The 16,537-nt window shown below is 36.6% G+C and overlaps 1 protein-coding gene across 1 annotated transcript in view; it reads left to right on the plus strand.

Moving 5' to 3' along the window:
- LOC142346261 (uncharacterized) overlaps positions 1–6,489 on the plus strand; it is a 41,931-nt gene extending 35,442 nt beyond the window's left edge. Inside the window, exon 3 of the mRNA XM_075398775.1 lies at positions 4,540–6,489. Coding sequence (XP_075254890.1) covers positions 4,540–6,161 — 1,622 coding nt within the window. The 3' untranslated portion in view covers positions 6,162–6,489. The remainder of the gene's footprint in view (positions 1–4,539) is intronic.
- The last annotated feature ends 10,048 nt before the right edge of the window (positions 6,490–16,537 follow it).

Below are 16,537 nucleotides of genomic sequence, written 5' to 3' on the forward strand. Positions count from 1 at the left end.
CAAGGACACAAGCCGCGGTACGTCTTGTTTTGTAACTTTGTTTGGTGTGAGCTTAGTTATCCGGTTAACACGTGAATTTATTGTTTTCACAAAGGCATCTAATTTGTCAATGTAGGAAAAAGTCCATTTTTCTTCAAGGTACCTATGGATGAAGCGAACGAATATTTCGTTTGGCAGAAAAAAACTCTTTTCACTAAAAATGCTATACAAATGAATTGCTCGTGAGTTGCACAGTCTTTTGAAAGCTCCGAGAAATTATGTTCCATCATCAACCCATACTTTCTCGGATTGCTTATTAACTGCTACCAAAAAGTACTTAACATCCCGATTGTGTTTTGCAAAGTTGTCAACATATGCTAAATCCAATGATCAAATTTCATTGATATCTTTCACAATAACTTTAAGTCTGGGAAATTGCATTCGAATCGAGCGGTATTTTGTGAAGGACGGCTTGGTATCTAAATCAGACTTGACTTTTGCTAATGACATTTTGCTGTGTTTTTGTGATCGTTTTGAGCTTCCAAACGATGCAGGACCTCTTGAGTACAGTTGTTCTAAAATTTTTCTCTCAGAAGACGAAACGAGACCACGTTTTCTGATGGGCCTTTTTTTTTGCTTTGTCGTTTCGTTTTTTTTTCTTTTTTTCTGTTGTGGTTCGTATTGAAGTACCGCGTCCTGTTTGTGGACTTTGTTGCGTTGGGAAAAAATCATGTTCGTTTTCATAGCTTTCCAATATTTGCTTGGCGTAAGTGTTTGAGACGGGATCAGGCTGAAGTCCAAAAACCATCAAGATTCTTGATTATGCCTCTTGATCAATTTTTTTTTGGTTGGTTGTTGCAAATTATACAAAAAAGATGAAAATTGTACATCCGTGGGTTTATTGTCAATGTAAATTAGTTGGCTCTCTTCCCCAATACAGATTTGGTTTGATTGGAGAATAAAATCAAGTACTATTTCTGCACGTTTCACATTGTGACCATCTTTTATTTTAACGATTTTTATTATCGACTCAAATGATTCAACTGTTGGTTTTTTTGTAACAATTGGATCCGTTTCACTGTCATCACTAGAAGCCTCCAATTTTTTTTTCCTCGTCGAAAATTGTTGGATCTGTTTGGACCACTCTTTCTGCTTTATCTACATCTCGTTCATTCTTTGTTGGATCTGTTTGGATCACTCTATCCGTTTTTCCTACATCCTCTTCATTTATTAGCTTGTTTCGTTGCATAAATGATAACTGAATAGCTTTGTTTTTATATTGTGGGCTTTCAATAATTTCGCTTTTTTGGGGTTGCTTCGTAATGAACATTCGTTTTGGAAATACAATGGACTCTTCTGTACGCATTATGATTTCATCAGGTAGAAATAACAGGAAAAATCAACTTTTTTTAACAGTTCTGATTCTCTGCCAAGAATTTTTTTCTTTTCCCTCAAACCTGTTTGTTTGGATAAAATTTTTTGAACTGATTTTTGGTGAATTTTTTTGGTTTTGTATTAATAAAAACATTACCGTTGACTACGTTGAGAAAACACTCGCAAAGAAATTGAATAAAGTTTTTAGAAGCTGTCTTTATCTTTTTTCTAAGTTGATGTTGCTTTACTGAAGCATTTGCCGCAGCATACATGGTTCTCTCTGTTTCATTTGTTAGTTTTGTTATTACGGCTATTGCAGATGGTAAGTAGAAAATTGATGGTCCTGGTGGCACAATGTTCGAGCAGTATCGTAAAACGTCCGATATCTTTGGGTCTAAATCAATTAATTAATGACCAAAAGGCTGTTTGGTAGCTAGCTCGTAATTTTTTTAAAGAAATTGTGTGTTGTAGAGCTGTCGAATAATTAAACCAATTTGTTGGACATCACGTGGTGATTTTAATAAAACGATTTGTGTTGTATTCAAGCCGATTGTTCTCGACCACTTGCTTTGTTGGAATAAATTGTGCTTAATAACACTTATATTTTTGTGACGACCTGCAGTTTGTGACGACAAGTTTTGAAAACTCTTTATCGTTGTCATTTTTTTCAAATGAATAATCAAAAACAAGAAGACAGTTTTCTAACACTGAGTCAACTTCGAAGCTTGCAAATTTTTTAATTTGAATATTCAGTTTTCTCTCTAAGAACTCAAACTTTGATTGGTCATGCTGATAGAAAAGAAATTGATTGAAATTTAGGTGAAAAAGTGTTATGTAGTAACAATTTGAAAATAAGTTCAGTTTTTCCACAGCAAGATTTGCCATAAAGAGTTTTGCAGTTTTCCCATAAAAAGTCGATCGCTGGTTGAAATAATTTCATTCATAGTTTTGGGTTTGGAAGTGCGTAGCCAACTGTGCAAAAAAGGAGCGAAAACCAAAATGTTGACTCCTCGCAATCCAATTGAAAAAATTTCAACTTTATAAGAGATAATGCAATAAGAAAAAAAATAATTAAAATTTTAGTAAAATAAACAACTTCTGATCGTGGTACTCTTGAATTGCAAAATGTCCAAGATCTTTTTTTCTGTTGATTCTCATCAAAAACTAAATCGGTTATGCCACCTCCCGAATCTAACTGATCCGCAGTTGAACTCATGGAGAAAACGTTTTCTCAAAAATGAATTCAAACAAAATAAATAATTTTATAAATTAACATGACTATTAGTTTTGTTCGTCTAGTATAAAAAATTCGTAATTTGTATAATGAGAATTTTTGTCCTCTTTTTTGTAGACAACTGTGTAGCTTGCTTTCATGTCATACTACATCCCGTAAAACGTAACTGAATCCACACAACCTTGATCTACAAGCTGCTTGATTTCTTCAGGTAGATTGTCATCGTTCAGAGGCACTTGCACCGGAACTGACCTCTTGGGCATAGGTAAAGGAGTTAGATCCATTTTCTGCATTTTTCCTTTCATAGACATGATACAGTTGAAAATATTCTAAAAGTGAAAGATATTTTTTTAAAGGTTCTATTTCGGTTCCAGTGCAAACAACTTGATGTTTCCTCAATGCAGTTCGTCTCCGACTGTCAATTTTTTTCTCCTTGACTGATGTAACACTCAATTGATTTTCAGCCGTTAAGCAACTGTAAACGATCGAGTTTGGAGACAAATTCACTGAGAGTACATACGGTGCTGTCTTTTTCAGTCGACGGTTGTTCGTGGATCAGCCAGTAGTAGAACAATTGGGCCATCTTCCTCGCACAATGTTTGTTTTTTTGTCGTTTTGGGCAAGTTGTTGAATGCAAGTCAAAATTTGGGGTCTCCTGATAGAAACTCAAATGTTCAATTTTGGGGCATAACAAATCCTCAAGGTTTGAAATTTTTCTCTGAAGCATTTTTTGCAACGTATCAGTTTTCTCTACACCCTTCGCATAAAAATCTGATAGAGTAAATCGAAGCACAACAATCTGAAGAATTTGCTGTAGATAGCAGTATGGATAATCTCCCTTCTCCCAATCCAAACCATAGAGATATTTTGCCATAGAGATAAACCCACTGATAAGGTTTTTGTTCACTCAAAGTAAGAGAATTGAATGAGTGCGGAGGTGAGAATGAAATTGTATCCGTGTAGTTATTGCAAGTTATGGCTAGCTCTTTTATAATAAAACCAGATTTTTTGCTACGAAAGCCTTCAACGTCAAAAACAACCACTCTTGCAGTCAACATTCCAATCGATTGAATAAACGGCAATTGTTGTCATCCCGCACTATTTCAGAAATGGTATTTTCTTGACATTAAACCAATCCCTTAATCCCCTTGTCATCATAATTGCCTCAATGGAGGGGGGGGGAATGTTTGGATAATAATTTGACTGTCTTTGCATGTAAAAGGTACGGCGGTCCCTGCATGTAAAAGGTTGGGTTGTCTTATCCCATGCAAAAGGTTGTGTTGTCATAGCGCATGAAAAGGGTGGGTTGTCCTTACCAATGCAAAAGGTTGGGTTGTCCTCAGGACAACCCTATCTGTTACATGGGATGACAACCCCCCGATCTTCCATGGTGTAAATGGTACTACTAATATTACAGCATGCCGGAAATGGTTTTTACAATGGTCGGTTCTTAAATTGGTTGGGGGAAAATATTTTTGACATGGTGGCTCTTACCTTGACCGACTTAAGGTAATTTGACCTGAAATTCTCTAAACCTTAACCGGTAGATTTGCCCTACCTGTTCTTTACCTGAACATACGTTCACTCGCCTTAACTCGCAGCATCTTTTACCGCCACTTTACCTGACTTTACCTGAAAAATTATGGTTTCACTGCCTTAACAAGGACCTTAAACTTTACTCTAACTTGCTTAAAAAACCTTCATTGATTACCTTAACGGTAGCGGTAAAATTCCCATAACTTTGCTTTCACTTTCCTTATTTGTTTTACCCTAACTTACCTTAAATTTTGGGGTAGATATTTATGTTTAATTAAGGAAAAGTTAAGGGAATTTTAACATTACCGTTACGGTAACTAACTATGGCAATTTTAAGGCAATTTATTGTAAAGTTTAATGTCTTTGTTTAGGTCAATAATCTCCTTCATAAGCTCTAATTTCTCGTGCCGTTTTAGGACACGAAGAATTGTCCCAAAGCTCATCAAAGAATGACTGTTCGAAACACAAACAACAACTGCAATACTTCTGCAAAAATTGCAATGTTTCCATATGCGGATCTTGTTGGGAGTTTGATCACAGAGACGAAAAAAAACATCAGATTACATTGTTTAAGTTCATTGTGGAACCCCAAAATAAAGTCCGTGATCGAATCCAAGACTATAAGAGACAAATTACCGACGCTGTGAACAAGTTTAACAACTTTCTTAAAAATGTTTGCGAGTTGGAAGAGAGACACGAGGAAGTGATGAAGTCGACAAATAATGAAGAGTTGATGAATCGCGCACAAACTGTGAAAGAAATGGTGGACACGCAGAAGAAAGCTGTAGATTCTCTGCAGACAGAAATAAATGAACAGTTTGGATTGATTAAAGATAGGCTGGTAAATTTGTTGCAACCTGAAGGTAGCGATAAAGAGTTGAAAAAGGGTACAAGCAAACAGACACCTAAGGCTAGTGGATATCAAGGTACAAGTGGGGCCGTGACGTCACAGAGAGTGAACGGAAAGAGAAAAAAACTGAAATCAATGAGAAGTAACTTTGTGTCTGAGGAAGAGATTTGGTGTCTATTTGCAGTTTACAACTCGAATAGTCAACAAATATTATTTACGTATTCCTCTGAAGTGATAGTAATGGGAATAAACAGTGAAAGAAACAATTTGTTACTAGAACACACATTGGATTGGAAAGAAGTGAGAAGAGATGAATCAGATTGGTTGTGTAGAATAGCAATGACAAGTGACAACACTCTCTATGCTGTTATACTAAACAAGAATGACAAGAGATACAGAGTGAGTGTGTTGAGACAGAGTGACTTGAGAGAGGAGAGAGAGATTGACACTTCTCTCATCAAGGAACAACGCACAGAGGGTTATAGGTGGGTATTGAGAGGATGTGGTAACAGACTGGCCATTGTCACTATATTACATAATGATAGTGATAAAGTGTATAGATGGGAGTGTGTGTACATCTACAGTGAAGAGAGATGCACTCACAGAGTCACACTTGATATTGAGAGAGATTATTATTCATTCTTCTCTATGTGTTACATTGGGAGTCACTTGATAGTACAGACAAGTGGTAATAGAGTAGCAGTTGTGTCATTGGATGAGAGAGATTCTATCCAACAGAAGGAAACAGAGAAGAAGAATGAGAACAAGAGAGAGACAAAGAGTGGAAAGAGTGAACAACATGAAGTAGAAGAGAGGAGAGCAACTCACATTAAACACATCACTCTAATGGATACAAGAGGCATATTGGACCTAGTGTGGTTGGCAAGAGAAGATAGAGATGAGGATGCTGATGATTACGATGAAGTTGAGGAAGGGAAGAGACAGACACAGAAGAGTGCACAAGGATATCTGTTTGTGGGTGACAACCCATTAGATGAAAAGAAGTGTTCAGTGTTTGAGTTGGATTTGGACAGAGTGAAGGATGGAGACAGTGTGAACAGTAGGAAGGATCTACAAATGAACGATATGTTCCCAAAGTGTATGATAGACAAGTCAAATATTTTTGCTATTAAAAGAAAGAGCCTTTTTACCGGTAATCCATCAATTGTAGCACTTGAATTTCACTAACTCAAATCATTATACGCTTCAATTTCCAAACATCATACTTTGTGACACTGACGTTACCATAGACCTTCACCAGTTGGGAAGAATTAAATTATATACAAAATATCAATAAATCTAGTCAACTGCCCACAGCAATCCTTGAATTATGTTGTCACTGGTGATACAAGTCATCATGCAAGAATTAAGCTGGCACTTCAGTGATCATAAACACTATTTGTGCAAATAAACAAAAAGGAAGAAACCTTTGAACGTGACTTCTTTAACAATATTAAATTTTGTATATAATGAAAACTCGATTGTTTTGCAAATTTTAAAGAAAAATTGTTCTACTAACGCCTTTGAGAAAAATGTTTCTAAGTTCTTTGACAGTCGTTATATTTTATACTATAGTCATTTGAGTTCAAGTAGAAAGCTTATTAAAGCAACTTTATTTGATTTTAACTCTACGGAATTGAGAAGACGCAAGCAGTATGAAGAGAAATAGCAATTTAAGAAATAAAATAACCATTGTACTATAAATACTAATGAAGAGAAATAGGATTTTGAGGCTCAGATGCTTTAGCTCAAGGCGCCATTATGAGGGTCTCTTTACCAAAAAAAATGTTAGGTATACAATTGTAATGACGTAGGTTGGGCACTGCACGCTCCTTTTCTGAAATTTTGAATTTCACTAAAATAGCAACTTTTATGCATCATGATCTTACTATCCGAGGTTGAGGTCGCGCACTGGGAACAATTGTGCGCTCGAAGACCGTCTGATAAGGGTCACTTCGGTCTGGCCACCTCGACCTGGGAAAGATAAAGCTAGTTTGGCTTTGCAGAAACCAAAAACAGTAGAGAAAAAATTGACACCTTGTCAATAATCAGATCACCTTTTGTAGACAAAACAATTGTAGATAAACCCTCCGACCCCCACCTCTAATTCCACGAATTTAATCTTTACTGTATATCATAAAACATCTCAGAATCACCCAGTGCCTATCACTGGACAGAGTCGTTTCAATTGACCTGCGTTTTCGACGAACAGCAACGTTAGCAGTATATAATACCTACGTAAAGAAAGGGGGGTGATCATTCGACTCTTAACCATAGGATAACAGGTAGTGGCGGTTAATTGGGTGTGGTACGGTTGTACCAAAACTTATAAAGTGTACCAAATCATCAGTTGTCCTTGTGCTAGTTAAGATAAAAAATTATACATTCACATAGGTAAAATTTTACCGCCGACCGTAAAGTCAATTGTTGAGTATGTTCACACTTTAGCACTTATTACTAAAGAGTTCTTTTCATACTCATCACTAATTCTCTGAATTTCAGTTGGTCTCAATCTCTCTAGTTTTGACAACAGAATAGTTCACTAAGGATTCGAGACAGAATTCTACGTCAAAAAATAGAGCTGAGTTTGTAACACTATTGTCAGACGAAATTGAGAGCTGTCACTCTGCAGTTCACCGAATACAGTAGATTCGCACCTCGGATCTATCTTCACTAATTTATTACGTACTTTTGGCTTAAATACGTATCTCAGTAGTAAGGGATATCACATGGCGCACTCAACAACTAAAGAACGTGCTCTGCAAGAAATAGAACCCTTTTGGGAGCGGTCGACATTGGAACACCCGTTGAGATGGGAACGGTGGAGAATAATTTTAAAACTGGTTACACTTGCTACGGAGGGTATTTTGATCGATACCTTACCAGAAGAACCACCAGATAAAGTTACTCTCCCTCTTGATTCCATCTACGAGGAAGATGTAGACAATAGCACCACTCAAAGCGAACGAGACCGCGGAATTCGGAATGAACAACTCAAGAATTCATGGATTAACAAGTGTTAGATGATTGAAGTGACGGGAATACTGTGTGGTGATAGACCATGGAAGTTTTGTGACACCAAAGCGGTCTCGCTCACCTACCTTAGTCTTGGTATGGAAGGCCGTCGAATATTTGGCTCTCAGGAACCAACTACTCAAATTGATCAGATATCTACAAAGGACCGTTGGGAGAGTTTCGATAAGGTCTTCACCAGGCAGAGGAATATAACTTTTTATCGTTATACTTTCCGAACCCGAAAACAACTTAAAAAGAAACCGGTCGAAGAATTCTACGGATGTCTCCGAGAATTCTCTCTAAACTGTGACCTTGGCAGCCATGAGGAATCTATCATTCGTGATTTTTTCATTGCGAATTTGCAGAATGGTGAAATACTGTGAGAGCTATTGAAAGAAACGCCTTAGAAGTGGCGATAAAATTGAGATGGGTATCCAAAATCAGTTGAAGATGTCAGGAGCAGTTGCTCATTCAACTTCCAATGAGGTAGCGAATATGTCCATCAACAGCATTGGAAATCCTTGGAATAGTTCCAGACCTTCAACGAGCAATATTGTCAAACCTACAATCTGCCCTAACTGTGGTTATGGATAGTTGGCTAGTCACCGTCAAACGTGCCCTGCTCGCGGAAAAAACTGCAAAAACTGTGAAATTGCGATTCATTTCGCAAAAGTTTGTAGAAAGACAAAACTACAACTGAAGCCCAAACAAAGGGTCAACAACGCAGATGATACTTCCTCTGAAGAAGCGACGGTCTGTACTTCCGCTACGGCAGGAGAGCTAGCAAATCAAATTGAAACAATGTTCCAAAAACGTAGTATTTATGATGCCAATTATGATTCCGATTATGACAAATTTTATGACAATTGTGTTGCTATAATCTCTGATAGTGGCAATATCAGTGAAGTGGAACCAGTGAATGTGCATATTCGCATTAGAAATACAGAGACAAAAGCATTAGTGGATTCGGGGAGCGTTTGCGCTATCATTAACAAAAGTCTAGCAAACGCAGTAGTATCAAACTGCCAGGACAGCTTTTGGGTACAATCTCCGGAGATGCATGAGCTAAACACTTTCTTCAATGAATTAATCAAGATTATCGGAGTAATCAATACATCGGTAGAATGTAACGATTGGATAGCTACAAATGTCAATGTTAAAGACGGTCAGAGACTGATAATTGGGCGAGTCCAGTTTATACATATCCAAGTTCAACTGTCGATGAAATTCGCAAACAATCCTGCAGTGTTCCGCATTCCAGAATTTCTCAAATCCTGCGTGCGCGTTGAAAATTAGTCTCTGTTACCTTCATTGCCCCTCCGTCCACAGTGTTACCCCACTTGCTCAGTGGTGGGAGACTGGTTTCACTGAATTTCGACCAACCAGTCACATAAGAGTAAGGGTAGTGTAGCCTTTCTGTTTAAGTAGCTGAAGTTTAGCATCAGATAATGTAGAAAACATTTCCCATATTATTTCGAAGCGGCCATCGGGTAAATTTTAAACAAGTTTTTTCAAAGAACTGTTCATCATCTCGAAGGAGTCTTTGAAACGAAGAGATTCGTAAACTTTCACCGTTTTTCCCTTTTCCGTTACAAAAGTGTCAATAAGCACACCAAATGTCATTGGTATGTGTTTTTGTTGTCGATGAATGGTATGACGTTGATGGTTATGGTTGGTTTACAGTTGTTCAGTGCCTAGCAAATGTGATGTAATTCACAATTTTGAATATTAAGACAGACAACAGGGGTGAAATTAATATTTCGTTTCGAGCGATTGCATTTTTCATGTGCCCATCCCAAATATTTATCACTTTAGTTGCAAGAGTCAGAGTCAATTGTGTTCTCTGGATCTTCTGCTTCTGAAAACGGTTTTTGACAAATCCAACCGTGCGTAGCGTGAGATTTCACCAAGTTTCGTCTATCAATTCTGAAGAAAGGCTGCTTTCTCTTCTGCTGATAAAAATTTCTGGCTAGTTTGTGAAGCTTTTTGACGAAATTTGTCTTGCAAGCAGGCGAACTGTCTACAAGATGAAAGATGGGCTTTGATGAGTGGTGATCTATCACTGTTAGAGCAAAGCCACACAGTTCATGTATCTCCTTGACTTGTGTAAAGGCTTTATCACTTGGTCCCTTGGAAGCAGACACAGGCCGTAAGAACGACTCGAAGTCCAATTAGTTAACAAGAGGGACAAACCACGTAGCAGCCAATTTCCTGAACTTGTATGAGTTGTTCTCACTTGAAGGCATACGAATGATAGCAGGTGATTTTTTCGAAAGTTATTGAGTTGTAGGTTGTAAATTTCAAGACCTTCTCGACAAATCCAAAAGCAGTTTTGACAAATCTTGTAGGAGAATCTTCAACCAGGTCCTCCCACGTAGCAAATAACCTTCACAAAGTTGGTAATGAGGACGTAGTGGTGATGGTCACAGTCATACAGCAAAATTAGGTCCATTTCAAAATATGAAATAAATGACGACATTTTCAGGGGGAAAAACTGGCCGTTATCGTATCTAAACACGTTTACCTGAACGTTGTTGAGTCTTTCAAATTTAGGAATGTCTGCAAAGCCCCTGGGCATAGTAAAATTGCCCAAAGATTGATGAAGTCATGGTTGATTGTATGTAGTTGGCAAAATTTTGTCGGCTTGATAGTTTCGAAAAATTCTATCTAGACTAATTTGATGATACATGTGATAAGCCGCCACAAAGCAATACCTGAAGCAATCTCGGTCTTCAAGATTCCTAACATTGCGCTATCCTCTACAGTTGGCAATTTTTGAAGGCAACGCGAATAATGATGACCCATGAATTGGTCTGAATTGTGCGAAATTGATGTCGACTTTGAGAGCTTTTTCGAATGTCCAAGCACTTCCTAAAGAGTTGAATGTTGCCAATACGCTCATCATCTTCTCCACCATTTGCCAATACGCTTCATCCGACAGTCCGTTTGCGTAGACAGGAGTCATCAGAGATTTTGCTTGTATTTATATATGATCATCTTCTGGCTTATCTGGCTCATCATACAGAACTCTGATAAGCCGCAATTTTGCCTACAGTTGAACATTTTGAGGTCACTGGGTTAACTGTTTAGATATTAGAGTGTCTGTTTTGGGTTTTTGTATCCGCATGAAGTTTTCGAGATCATTGGACTCTTCGGCCTCTGTTGACGTTCTCAGCACTCCATGGAATGCACTTTTCGACGGAGTGTCTCGAGGCTAAAATTGTTCACCTAGGACGGGTAAGTGATGAACGGAAGTCATATGCTGTACGTAAAGATGGCAATCGTTGAATCCGAGTAGGCAAATTTGACAGCAATTGGTGAATCGTTGGTGTGCAGTCTTCATGTGTTATTCATGCAAAAAATCTTCCACCAAGTACGCTCACATAATGAGTTTTGATATACAGGTAAGCCAATCTCATCAGGATGGAAGTTATGCTCATACTTGGAACGATGTCTTTTTGTACTCAATATAACGACACTGGAAACCCATTTTTGAATGGTCTAACTTTAGAAACAAAAATTGTTGAACTCGAGTACGAATAGTTGAGCTAGAGAGTTGAATGAACAATAATTGGCATCTCGGTTTTTCAGTACTAGAAATTAGAGTACCGCATAGGCGCCAAATTTGAAGATTTGAGATGCTGTTATCTGATTGGTCGGTTTTGGCGATACAATATGAATAGAAATTTTTGCGTATTGCAGACAAAAATGTCAAATACTTTTGAAATTCTTTTACAAATTATTCCTATAGACGTCTAAGGTTTGCTGCACAGACCGATTAATAGGGCCTCGAATTGTTTTTTTTTCTAAAAAAAACAATACAAGAAAGTATTTGAACATGGTTTTGTTTCACAGAAAACTACACAAGAGGGCGCCAATAAAACATTCTCTGGAACGAGGTGTTAGAGTCACAAAAGCATGAGAGGCATAATGAGCAAAAATGATCCCAGTGTTAGAAAACATTGGTTTGCGTTGAAAAAAAATGATCCAGCATTAACAGAAAACAAGTTGATTTTTTGGCCAATTAAGTCATTAATTAACAATTACATGACGGTTACATGTGTGATTGTTGGAGGCCCTTTTTACTGACAGCTGTTATCAAGAAGTTTTATGCCAATCCCACGGGGTTTGAGGAATTGAAGTAAACAACATGCCATAATGTTTCCATGTTGTAGCTCAGGTGCTAATCAATGCCAAAATATTTGAAAATTGATGAAGGAGCCGTTTTTCGACATCGACACTTCTGAGGAAAATTGTCCAGCATAACTTTCTCATTAATAATCGTCGAAAAATATTGAAAGCTTTTTCCGCTAATTAGATTTTTGCTAATTAGTCACTAATTAGCGCTTAATTAATGACTAATTGTCTCATTATGGGCTACAATTTCAAGCCTAATTTCTTTTGTTTTCGAAATAATTAGCTTCTTTTGCTCTATTGTACGCTACTTTTTGCGTTCATTGACTTTTCTGAAAAAACAGAGTAACAAGACATATCTTTTGCTTAATGTGAAAATGTAATGTGAACCTATTCCGCAGAAAAATTTGTAATTTTGTAAAAAGAAATTGGATTTTTTCTTGTTCTGAATTTTTTCTACATAATACAGCTCGAAACGAATTTTCGATAGCAGAAGTTTTGGTTCAGATGAAATTAATTGAAATTGTCCATATCTCGTGGGTTTGGTTTAGAGTTAGTTTGGGAAAATGACGCCAAATTTCTCCTTTTTATTCAACTGCAAATTCATTTTGAAGAACGTTATATTCAACAGTAAACTCAATTTGTAGAGTTTTAAATTCTATCTTGGTACTATATATAATACATAATGACAATACATCTGGGTACATGGAATTGTGAGTACTTTTCTAGCGATATCTTGATTAGAATTTTGAAAAAAACCGAAGAACATGTTTGAACGCGATCAGTTTATGAACAACAAATAGGTTTGAAAATTTAATTTGAAAAGAGATCAAAAGTTCACGCGCACATTTAAAACACAATTAAGCAAACTAATAACCAATATCTTTAACAAAATCATAAAAGAGAGAGCTATGCTATTAGTTTTCAAATAGTTCACATAATGCAGTGTCAGATTTCTTTTTTTTTGGTGGGCTGCAAATTTTGGGGTCTGCATGTTGTTTGGCGTGACTGTCAAATCTCCCGTATCTATTTGTTGCGTTGGTATTTTGAGTGAATCAAAATTTGCTTCTGAAAGCATTGAAATGATGGGGGTTCCTTGTCTATTATCGTCAAATCCAAGAATCCAAAAAACGTGCTCACTACAAAATGATTCAAAAAATGATGGATTCTTTGTCTGCGGCGTAGTTGTAACACTTGGATCACTCTGAAGAGATGCTGGTACACTCTGTCCCGAAGAGTTCGTTGGAGACGTGGGCACTAATTGCATAGCCCAAAGGCTTGCCAAATTATCCCGAGCATCTTCAGCTCCAAGGCGATTTTCAAATAGCGGCACACAATCACAATCATACTTTAAGAGCATTTGCTTTGTTTCGTTGGGTAATTTTCCAATGTCCTGCGGCTCACAATAGTGCAATTTTTGTGGAGGCATCAGAAGATATAACACGTACATTGACTGGTAAATTTTTCCCTGGTAGAGTGGTTACGAAGTCTACAATTGATTTTGGAATAATGAATCGGTCTGAGGTAACCCAGTTTTCACGAGAGAAGTCTTTATACTATTGCATAAAAACAAAATAGTTTTCAAACATTGTCTGATAAACTAGAGTTCGCTGCCACGACTCTTCTGAATTGGAAAATAAGTGACAGGACATTTTGAACACGCATTTTCGAAATACTAAAAACTCGAGCTATGTGTGTTATGTGCACGACGCCAAACGACAAAATCCAACTTTATTCTGCGAGGATAAGACTGAAAATAAACTATACCAGAATGAGTGTTGTGGTTAACTGTTGTTTTTATTGGTCACAGTTTTAAAACCATTGGAGTAAAATACACTTTGAACAAAAAATTTTTTTGGAGTTCTTTTCAGTGCAACTGTCCGCGCACACCACAAAATTTCCATTATTTAAGTTTACGTTGGTTTAGTAAAGTAATGTTGGTCACAGTAGTTATGGCATATGTTTTAAACACTAAATATTGAAATTACTCTTATGTAGTATTATAGATACAGGTTTTACAGGTTTCTTATCAGTAATTTCTGATCTCTGACCCCCATTTTTATGTAGTAACGCTATTGAGCCTACTTATCGAAAACATGTGACATATTGCATATGTTTTTTATTAGTCACACTCTTACACCAAAATTAGTGTTACGGTTAAAAGGTCTCTGAATAGGTCACAGTTTTAAAACCATTGGACTAAAGTACACTGTGGACACACAACTCATGGGAGTTCTTAATAGTGCAACCGTTTGCGCACACAGCATGTATTCCCATATTTAGGTGTATGTTGGAATCCTAATTTAGTTATGATCACAATGGTTATGGCATATAATTTAAAAACTAAATTTTGAAATTACTCCTAGGTAGTATTATACCTATAGGTTTTACAGTTTTTCTTATCAGTAAAAGCTGATCTCATACCCCATTTTCTATTAGTAACATTATTGTGCTCACTGATTGGATACATGTGGCATATTGCATATGTTTTTCTTTAGCCACACCCTTGCATATTTTCAACTTTAATGGAATCAACGGATTCAAGTACGCCTGCTGCGTACTTGAGTCTGTATTTTCAACATGTAAACCTGCTTTCAAATAAAAACAATGAGGACAACAATTTAGTCCAAGCCTGCTGCGCCATTTGATTTTGAGTGTTTCTTCAAAGTGGTCGTTTAATTTTATATCTAAAGCTAGTTAGTTGTTGAAGAGTTTAATATGCCCTTGACAGCCACAAAAAAACTGAATATGGTGATTGCTATTTAGATATATCGAATACGGAAAAACGTTCAATCAGGGCTACTTTAAAAAAATAAAGAAGGCTGGAACAAGATGTGTTTCCAAAACTATTTAAAAAAGTTAACGATGAATTTTAGTTTCAACAACGAATTTCTTTGACTACGGACAAATTTGACAATCTTATTAAAAAAGAGGAAAAAATTAAGAAAGCGTTCCCAGTCAATGGCAACGAAACAAAGAAACAGAAAACCAACTCTCCTTTACCTGCAAAAAAGTCTTAAAATAATGTGAACTAAAAAATGGTGGAAGAAATGTTTGAGCGTTCTCCAGGATACTTCAAACAATTATTTCAGAAGCAATTTCATTTCTTTGTTGCAGATTAAAAATTAAATTTGACCAGCTTAAACAATTTTGCAATGTGCTCTCATTATAATTCAGATTTTATCGACAACAACTAACCAACACCACTTTCACGTTTAAATAGACGCAACTCATGATGCTCTCGACACAACTAAACGATACAATTTTTATTCTGTGCCTTGTCTGTTCACGACATTTCAACATTTGTTTTCACTGGCACCAGTTTTAAGGACAAAAGGTGCGTGTTCACGAAACTAAAGCTATCAGTTGTCTTCGAAATTAAAAATGGTGAGAAAATTGACACTTCGTTAATCAGGAAACGTCTACCCACAATCACTACTACTACTACTACCACTACTACTACTACTACTACTACTACTACTACTACTACTACTACTACTACTACTACTACTACTACTACTACTACTACTACTACTACTACTACTACTACTACTACTACTACTACTACTACTACTATTACTACTACTACTACTACTACTACTACTACTACTACTACTACTACTACTACTACTACTACTACTACTACTACTACTATTACTACTACTACTACTGCTGGTGCTGCTCCACCCTTTCTACTTCAGTCCAAAACCGCCAAATCGAAATCCAACGACGTAAATTCAAATCTGTTGACAGTGACACCAGCGGCACAGAAGTCAGTGCAAAATCTGATTTTAATGCAAACAGATACAAACAGACAATTTCAGCAGTGAAACATTGCGCAAATTTGAAAAACTCTTAACTGGCGCCCATTTTGGGTGCTTTTTGTCAGGTTATGGATATAATTGAGTGGATATAGAAATATGACATTTGATACTGACTTGTTGTTTGTTCGCTTAATTTCTGAAGAAAAAACTAAATTAAAAAAAATATATTTCCACAAAGTTATTAGTGTTAAACCATCATATGAAGAGCAAATTGAATCAAATCAGCATCTTTTATTTTTACGATTTTCTGTGAATTAAATAAAAGATGGGCAATATAAATACAAAAGAGTCCGCACAGTCTGGAGATCTTGCTTTGAATTGGGTGATTCTTTAACCTTTGCTGTACTTGAACATTTCCTTCTCGCGAAAGAGTTCTTTGATACACATTTTTGTATGATAAATTAGACATTCCCAATAGATCTGCAAACAATAATTGGTTGTCTTTCTAACAAAACAGTAACCAATGAGTACCAGCTTTTTCAGCAGTTGCTGAATTAACTATTAAAAAGCTGTTCTCTTTCAATTAGTTTGGAAAATTGCTTTCTGCAAAGACGCCAATTAACTTGTGTTTGAGATTATTACAATTCCAAA

The sequence above is a fragment of the Convolutriloba macropyga genome, chromosome 9, assembly GCF_964194025.1.
Source record: "Convolutriloba macropyga chromosome 9, txConMacr16.3, whole genome shotgun sequence".
Classification (NCBI taxonomy): Eukaryota; Metazoa; Xenacoelomorpha; order Acoela; family Convolutidae; genus Convolutriloba; species Convolutriloba macropyga.